This window comes from Manis pentadactyla, chromosome 3, assembly GCF_030020395.1.
Source record: "Manis pentadactyla isolate mManPen7 chromosome 3, mManPen7.hap1, whole genome shotgun sequence".
Classification (NCBI taxonomy): domain Eukaryota; kingdom Metazoa; phylum Chordata; class Mammalia; order Pholidota; family Manidae; genus Manis; species Manis pentadactyla.
This window is the reverse complement of record NC_080021.1, coordinates 18978494-18987589: the sequence shown is the minus strand read 5'-3', so window position 1 is coordinate 18987589 and position 9096 is coordinate 18978494. Positions and strand designations below refer to the sequence as shown.

Below are 9096 nucleotides of genomic sequence, written 5' to 3'. Positions count from 1 at the left end.
GAGGGCCCGGGGCTGGCGAGGCGGACGGGGCCGAAAGCCGCAGACACGGTCTCTCAGGTCGCAGGCGGGGAAGCGAGACCAGCAAGCTGCGAGCGAGTCCCACACACGGTGGGAGAGAGGCGGGGACCGGCGCGGAGGGGCGGAATGGGCGGGTCTCTGAGGCGGGGGAGGCGGGGCCGGCGCAATCGGGTGGGCGGAGTTAACCAGGGCAGAGAGGCGTTCAGGCTGCAGGCGGGAGGCGAGGCAGGCGCAGCGTTGTGGGCGGGGCCAGGCGGAATAGGCGTGCCCCTGAGGTGGGGGAGGTGGGGTCAGGGCGGGGTCCCGGCAGTCCCTCAATCAGCCCGCGGGAAAGCCGGCCGACCAGAGTAGGAGGGGTCTCTGCCGCTGTAGCGGGGCGGACTCCGCGGACCGCCAGGCCACCTGGGTACTGTCCCAGTTGGAGGTGGCCTGCTGCGCCCGGTTTCCTCAGCGCCCGTAGCTCTGGCGGAGTCTGCGCGATGGGCGATGCGGAAAGGCCGGAAGCGGCCAGGCCCGAGCAGGATGAGGTAAAATATTGCTGCCGTTTCCTCTCGTTTTCCACAGTTACGTCTGGCACTCAGATTGCAGGTTGCGGCGGGCACCTTGCAGGTGCAGGACCGCTGTAGAAAATTTTACCTTTTGCTGTCGGAAACCCAGGGCGGGCCGGGCCAGAAGCCCTTGCCGCGACCTGGTTTCGACATTGTACCAAGGAGGCAGTCCCCGAGGAAGGGTGAGGAGGGAGCCGGGTTTCTGCTCCACTGCTCTGCTCCGCAGCCACCCAAGGGCGACGCTGTGGGGCTTCAGGCCGGGGCGAGGCTCACCCCCTCCTTTATCCGCCCCGTTCTCTCCTCCCGCCCTTTCCTGCCTGGGAAAACCGAGGCGAGGATCCAGGACTGGTGGATCTACTGGAGAAATGCATCCCATCTCTGGGATGGTTGAAAGGAGTTGGAGGACGCGTGTGGAAGTTGACACAGGTGTATGGGGTGGAGATGATAGGTAGAAGGGCGAGGGGAGATCCTCAACAAAAAAATCAGGTTAAGAGGCCAGATTTGTTCATACCAGGTTACTTAATTAATTGTAAATCTTTGGGGGTGTCGCTTTATACAGTGAAAGTGATACTTCTCTCATAGAGATTAAGGAAAATGCTTTCTGCAAAGTGCCACGAAAGTTGTGGGTGCCAAATAAAACCTAAGAGAACATGTTCATCCTCTCTGCTTCTGTGATAATAGAATTGCATAATAGCAGTAAATAACCCGGGATTTATTAGTTCAAGTTGTTGCTCTGTGATTTTCATAATACTGTTATTTTGCAAATACTTCTAAACTTTTTGTGTACAAGAAGAAAACTTTTTGTATTCACCTTGAACCTGTTGCTGTGAGTGGTGTCTTTAAGAGTTTCAGCTTAGAGACCCATGGTTAGCCCTACCTTTCTTTAGAACAGACTTGAGATTTGATTTGGATTTTACAAACATTTAATTACCAAGTTGTAAATATCCCTCAAACTTTTTCTTCCCCTTTTGAAACAAATACCTTTAATACCAATTTCCCCACTCAAATAGGACAATTCAGGTCTTTCTGTTTGTGTTAATGGCACTAGGAATCATTGAGACTTAAGACCTGAAAGTCAGCTTTTATTTATTATCCTGTCTCAGTGACACAGGCCCATGAAGAAAGAGGCAGAACTTAGGGTCTAGAATGAATTTTAGTGAGCAACTAGTCCAAAAGTTTTTAACTTGAGATGCAAGCATGCCTTAAACACTTTGTTTCCTTACATCATGGCAGAATCCTCCCCTTACCTGCTATTTTGTCTCTCTACATATGATGGTGTGGCGTGGGCCACCTACATCAGAATCACCTAGAGTACTTTGTAAAAAAATGTGAATTATTGGGCCTAAATCCCAGACACACGGTAAATCAAAACCTCTTGGGATGGGTCTGGGACAAGCACTTGAGGTGGTCTTGTACACATTTTAAGGAACACTGCCTTAAAATGTTCATAGATGGGCTTGAAAGGAATTTGTGAATCTCTTGAAGTTTATAGGTTTTGTATGTGCAGATTCTAATCTGAGAAATGGGCCCATAGTTTTCATCAGTTTCTCGAAGTTAACTGTCATTAATATAACTGATAGTCCCCCTTTTCAAGGTAAAAAAGTTTGGGCCAGAAAAGATTAAATGACATATGCAGGACCACACAGCTCAATAGCAAAGCTAGGTTTAAAGCCAAGTTCTTGCTCCTGGGCCAGTATCCATCTGTTTTGGTAGATTTGTTGGGAACAGAAGAATGAAAATGAAAATGATACCTACAAATAATGTATGACTATGACAGCATCCAAATGTTCCACTGCACCAGGAGTAGAAGAGAGGTGAAGGCAAACAAAGTGGTAGAATTGGGGCTGGGTGGGAGGGAGGGCCATGTAGAATGCCAGCCTAGATCGGGACCATGTTGAGTGTTAGCTGGGGAATCTTTTTTTTATTTTTATTTTTTATTAAGGTAGGATTGATATACACTCTTATGAAGGTTTCTCATGAAAAAACAATGTGGTTACTACATTCACCCATATTATCAAGTCCCCACCCATATCCCAATGCAGTCACTGTCCATCAGTGCAGCAAGTTGCCAGAGATCCACTATGTGCCTTTTTGGTGTTACACTGTTCTCCCCATGGTCCCCCACACCATGTGTAGTAAGCATAATACCCCTCAGTCCCCTTCTCCCTCCCTCCCCACCCGCCCTCCCACACCCCTCCCCTTGGTAAACAATAGTTCATTCTTGGAGTCTCTGAGTCTGCTGCCATTTTGTTCCCTCAGCCATACTCCACAAATGAGGGAAATCATTTGGCATTTGTCTTTCTCCGCCTGGCTTATTTCACTGAGCATAATGTCCTCCAGCTCTGTCCAGGTTGTTGCAAATGGTAGGATTTGTTTCTTTCTTATGGCTGAATATTATTCCATTGTATATATGTACCACATCTTCTTTATCCATTCATCTACAGATGGACACTTAAGTTGCGTCCATATCTTGGCTATTGTAAAAAGTGCTGCGATAAACATAGGGGTGCATATGTCTTTTTGAATTTGAGAAGTTGTATTCTTTGGATATATTCCAAGGAGTGGGATTCTGGGGTCAAATGGTATTTCTCTTTTTAGTTTTTTGAGGAACCTCCATATTGCTTTCCACTATGGTTGAACTAGCTTACATTCCCACCAGCAGTGTAGGAGGGTTTCGCTTTCTCCGCATCCTCGCCATCATTTGTTGTTCTTAGTCTTTTCCATGCTGGTCATCCTAACTGGTGTGAGGTGATATCTCATATCTCATTGTGGATCTAATTTGCATTTCCCTGATGATTAGTGATGTGGAGCATCTTTTCATGTGTCTGTTGGCCATCTGAATTTCTTCTTTGGAGAACTGTCTCTTCATGTACTCTGCCCATTTGTTAATTGGGTTATTTGCTTTTTGGGTGCTGAGGTGCATCAAAGACCTGTCCTCCAGGCCCACTGTTCTGTCATGCAGGGCAAACACGGCTCAATTCTTGCTCTGGGGCTTCCTGCCTTTGACTGTCTCCACGTCTTGGTTCATACAGTCCCTTCAGCATCGTCATGGAGGAAGAAAGCTGGGTAGCCTGTAGTGACACTTCAGGTCATGGAAAAGCCTTAGGCACTACACCTCATAGATTCCCTGCATTTATTTCTTGTTTTCTTCACCTCTTGCCATATATTCTCCACAGAGCAACCACGATGGTCTTTTAAAAATATAAATTAGTATATGTATGTAAATTAGTTCAACCACTGTGGAAAGCAGTAGGAGGTTCCTCAAAATGCTTAAAATAGAAATACCATTTGACCCAGGAATTCCACTGCTAGGAATTTACCCTAAGAATGTAGCACTCCAGTTTGAAAAAGACAGATGCACCTCTATGTTTATTGCTGCACTATTTACAATAGCCAAGAAATGGAAGCAACCTAAATGTCCATCAGTAGATGACTGAATAAAGAAGATGTGGTACATACACACAATGGAATAATTCTCAGCCATAAGAAAAAAACAGATCCTACCATTTGCAGCAACATGGATGGAGCTAGAGGGTATTATGCTCAGTGAAATAAGCCAGGCGGAGAAAGACAAATACCAAATGATTTCACTCATATGGGTAGTATAAGAACAAAGAAAAACTGAAGGAACAGAACAGGAGCAGAATCACAGAACCCAAGAATGGACTAACAGTTACCAAAGGGAAAGGGACTGGGGAGAATAGGAGGGAAGGGAGGGATAAGGGCAGGGGAAAAGAAAGGGGGTATTACGATTAGCATGTATAATATGGAGGGGGCATTGGGAGGGCTGTGCAACACAGAGAACACAAGTAGTGATTCTACAACATCTTACTACGCTGATGGACAGTGACTGTAATGGGGTTTGTGGGGGCGCTTGGTGAAGGGGGGAATCTAGTAAACATAATGTTCTTCATGTAACTGTAGATTAATGATGCCAAAATATATATATATATATATATATCATATATATATATATATAAATTAGAGCATCTCACTCTCTTGCTTTAAAACAGCAACAAATAGCAGACAACCATCACCACCATCACTGTACAAAGGCTTCAACATGTGCTGAAGATAAAACCGACTGCCCTCCCATGGTCCATGAGGCCTGGTGGGGTCTGGAAGGTGGCTGCCTCTGCGACTGCAACTTTACCACCTCTGGTCCATTTCCCCAGCCTGCCTCCCCATGAGGTCTCTGTTCTTGAGCAGGAGGAGCTCATTCTTTCCTTAGGGACCTCACACTCTATTTGCCCAAACGTGACCCTTCCCAGCATCCTCTCCTGGCTGGCATCTCGCTGTCACTGTGGTCTCTGTGGCAAGTCAGCTAATCCTTCTGCACTCGCTTGTTTAAAGTGACCACTCCAGCTGGCATCATGGCACTTCATCACTTTTTTCCTTCATAGTGGTTATCCCTAACTGAAACTATCTTGTGTATTTATTAGCTCAAAAGCCTGTTTTCTCTCTCCCTTCACTAGACTGTGAGCTCTCTACTCTATTCTCCACTCTGTTCCTCGTGCCTGGTACACTGTCTGACACAGTGGAGGCCTTCAACACATTTTCCTCACATAATTAATGAAGGAACGGTTCCTGTCACCAGAGGATTTGTGAAGATCAAGTCCCCTTCCACCAGATCTCTGTATAATGTTGGGAAAATGCTGCTAAATGTTTGTTCTTTGGATTCCTCCCGTTGACTAGAAGCTGTTGCTATTTAGATTATACTGTCCTTTTCCAAACAAGTTTCTTTATTTTTATTTTTTATTTTTTATTTTGTTAACATTAATCTACAATTACATGAAGAACATTATGTTTACTAGATTCCCCCCTTCACCAAGCGCCCCCACAAACCCCATTACAGTCACTGTCCATCAGCGTAGTAAGATGTTGTAGAATCACTACTTGTGTTCTCTGTGTTGCACAGCCCTCCCAATGCCCCCTCCATATTATACATGCTAATCGTAATACCCCCTTTCTTTTCCCCTGCCCTTATCCCTCCCTTCCCTCCTATTCTCCCCAGTCCCTTTCCCTTTGGTAACTGTTAGTCCATTCTTGGGTTCTGTGATTCTGCTCCTGTTCTGTTCCTTCAGTTTTTCTTTGTTCTTATACTACCCATATGAGTGAAATCATTTGGTATTTGTCTTTCTCCGCCTGGCTTATTTCACTGAGCATAATACCCTCTAGCTCCATCCATGTTGCTGCAAATGGTAGGATCTGTTTTTTTCTTATGGCTGAGAATTATTCCATTGTGTGTATGTACCACATCTTCTTTATTCAGTCATCTACTGATGAACATTTAGGTTGCTTCCATTTCTTGGCTATTGTAAATAGTGCAGCAATAAACATAGAGGTGCATCTGTCTTTTTCAAACTGGGCTGCTGCATTCTTAGGGTAAATTCCTAAAAGTGGAATTCATGGGTCAAATGGTATTTCTATTTTGAGCTTTTTGAGGAACCTCCATACTGCTTTCCATAGTGGTTGAACTAATTTACATACCCACCAGCAGTGTAGGAGGGTTCCCCTTTCTCCACAGCCTTGACAACATTTGTTGTTGTTTGTCTTTTGGATGGTGGTGATCCTTACTGGTGTGAGCTGATATCTCATTGTGGTTTTAATTTGCATTTCTCTGATAACTAGTGATGTGGAGCATCTTTTCATGTGTCTGTTGGCCATCTGAATTTCTTCTTTGGAGAACTGTCTGTTCAGCAACTCTGCCCATTTTTTAATTGGATTATTTGCTTTTTGTTTGTTGAGGTGCCTGAGCTCTTTATATGTTTTTGATGTCAAGCCTTTATCAGATCTGTCATTCATGAGTATATTCTCCTGTCCTGTAGGGTACTTTTTTGTTCTATTGATGGTGTCCTTTGCTGTACAGAAACTTTTCAGCTTGATGTAGTTCCACTTGTTCATTTTTGCTTTTGTTTCCCTTGCCGGGGGGGGTATGTTCATGAAGAAGTCGCTCATGTTTATGTCCAAGAGATTTTTGCCTATGTGTTTTTCTTAGAGTTTTATGGTTTCATGACTTACATTCAGGTCTTTGATCCATTTCAAATTTACTTTTGTGTATGGGGTTAGACAGTGATCCAGTTTCATTCTCTTACATGTAGCTGTCCAGTTTTGCCAGCACCATCTGTTGAAGAGACTGTCATTTCCCCATTGTATGTCCATGGCTCCTTTATCAAATATTAATTGACCATATAAGTTTGGGTTAATGTTTGGAGTCTCTATTCTGTTCCATTGGTCTGTGGCTCTGTTCTTGTGCCAGTGCCAAATTGTCTTAATTACTGTGGCTTTGTAGTATAGCTTGAAGTTGGGGAGCGAGATCCCCCCTCCCACTTTATTCTTCCTTCTCGGGATTGCTTTGGCTATTTGGGGTCTTTGGTGTTTCCATATGAATTTTTGAACTATTTGTTCCCCTTCGTGGAAGAATGCTGTTGGTCATTTGATAGGGATTGCATCAAATCTGTATTGCTTTGGGCAGGATGGCCATTTTGAAGATATTAATTCTTCCTAGCCAAGAGCATGGGATGAGTTTCCATTTGTTAGTGTCCTCTTTAATTTCTCTTAAAAGTGTCTTATAGTTTTCAGGGTATAGGTTTTTCACTTCTTTGGTTAGGCTTATTCCTAGGTATTTAATTTTTTTTGATGCAATTGTGAATGGAGTTGTTTTCCTGATTTCTCTTTCTGTTGGTTCATTGTTAGTGTATAGGAAAGCCACAGATTTCTGTGTATTGATTTTTTATCCTGCAACTTTGCTGTATTCCGATATCAGTTCTAGTAGATTTGGGGTGGAGTCTTTAGGGTTTTTTATGTACAGTATCATGTCATCTGCAAATAGTGACAGTTTAACCTCTTCTTTACCAATCTGGATTCCTTGTATTTTTTTGTTTTGTCTGATTGCCGTGGCTAGGACCTCCAGTACTATGTTAAATAACAGTGGGGAGAGTGGGCATCCCTGTCTAGTTCCCAATCTCAGAGGAAATGCTTTCAGCTTCTCGCTGTTCAATATAATGTTGGCTGTGGGTTTATCATAGATGGCCTTTATTATGTTGAGGTACTTGCCCTCTATTCCCATTTTGCTGAGAGTTTTTATCATGAATGGATGTTGAACTTTGTCAAATGCTTTTTCAGCGTCTATGGAGATGCTCACGTGGTTTTTGTCTTTCTTTTTGTTGATGTGGTGGATGATGTTGATGGACTTTCGAATGTTGTACCATCCTTGCATCCCTGGGATGAATCCCACTTGGTCATGGTGTATGATACTTTTGATGTCTTTTTGCATTCGGTTTGCTAATATTTTGTTGAGTATTTTTGCATCTACATTCATCAGGGATATTGGTCTGTAGTTTTCTTTTTTGGTGGGAACTTTGCCTGGTTTTGGTATTAGGGTGATGTTAGCTTCATAGAATGAGTTTGGGAGTATCCCCTCCTCCTCTATTTTTTGGAAAACTCTAAGGAGAATGGGTATTATGTCTTCCCTGTATGTCTGATAAAATTCCGAGGTAAATCCATCTGGCCCGGGGGTTTTGTTCTTTAGTAGTTTTTTGATTACTGCTTCAATTTCGTTGCTGGTAATTGGTCTGTTTAGATTTTCTGTTTCTTTCTGGGTCAGTCTTGGAGGGTTGTATTTTTCTAGGAAGTTGTCCATTTCTCCTAGGTTTCCCAGCTTGTTAGCATAGAGGTTTTCATAGTATTCTCTAATAATTCTTTGTATTTCTGTGGGGTCCGTCGTGATTTTTCCTTTCTCATTTCTGATACTGTTGATTTGTGTTGACTCTCTTTTCTTCTTAATAAGTCTGGCTAGAGGCTTATCTATTTTGTTTATTTTCTCGAAGAACCAGCTCTTGGTTTCATTGATTTTTGCTATTGTTTTATTCTTCACAACTTTATTTATTTCTTCTCTGATCTTTATTATGTCCCTCCTTCTGCTGACCTTAGGCCTCATTTGTTCTTCTTTTTCCAATTTCGATAATTTTGACATTAGACCATTCATTTGGGATTGTTCTTCCTTTTTTAAATATGCTTGGATTGCTATATACTTTCCTCTTAAGACTGCTTTTGCTGTGTCCCACAGAGGTTGGGGCTTAGTGTTGTTGTTGTCATTTGTTTCCATATATTGCTGGATCTCCATTTTAATTTGGTCATTGATCCATTGATTATTTAGGAGCGTGTTGTTAAGCCTCCATGTGTTTGTGAGCCTCTTTGCTTTCTTTGTACAGTTTATTTCTAGTTTTATGCCTTTGTGGTCTGAAAAGTTGGTTGGTAGGATTTCAATCTTTTGGAATTTTCTGAGGCTCTTTTTGTGGCCTAGTATGTGGTCTATTCTGGAGAATGTTCCATGTGCACTTGAGAAGAATGTATATGCTGTTGCTTTTGGATGTAGAGTTCTATAGATGTCTGTTAGGTCCATCTGCTCTACTGTGTTGTTCAGTGCTTCCGTGTCCTTACTTATTTTCTGCCTGGTGGATCTATCCTTTGGGGTGAGTGGTGTGTTGAAGTCTCCTAAAGTGAATGCATTGCAGTCTATTTCCCCCTT

General features: G+C 43.1%; 1 protein-coding gene across 3 annotated transcripts in view; it reads left to right on the top strand.

Moving 5' to 3' along the window:
• The first annotated feature begins 312 nt into the window (after positions 1-312).
• LOC130682830 (serine/threonine-protein kinase TAO1-like) overlaps positions 313-9096 on the top strand; it is a 174271-nt gene continuing 165487 nt past the window's right edge. For all 3 annotated transcript variants that reach the window (XM_057497776.1, XM_057497774.1, XM_057497775.1), the window contains exon 1: positions 313-545. In XM_057497776.1, coding sequence (XP_057353759.1) covers positions 498-545 — 48 coding nt within the window. In that variant the 5' untranslated portion in view covers positions 313-497. The remainder of the gene's footprint in view (positions 546-9096) is intronic.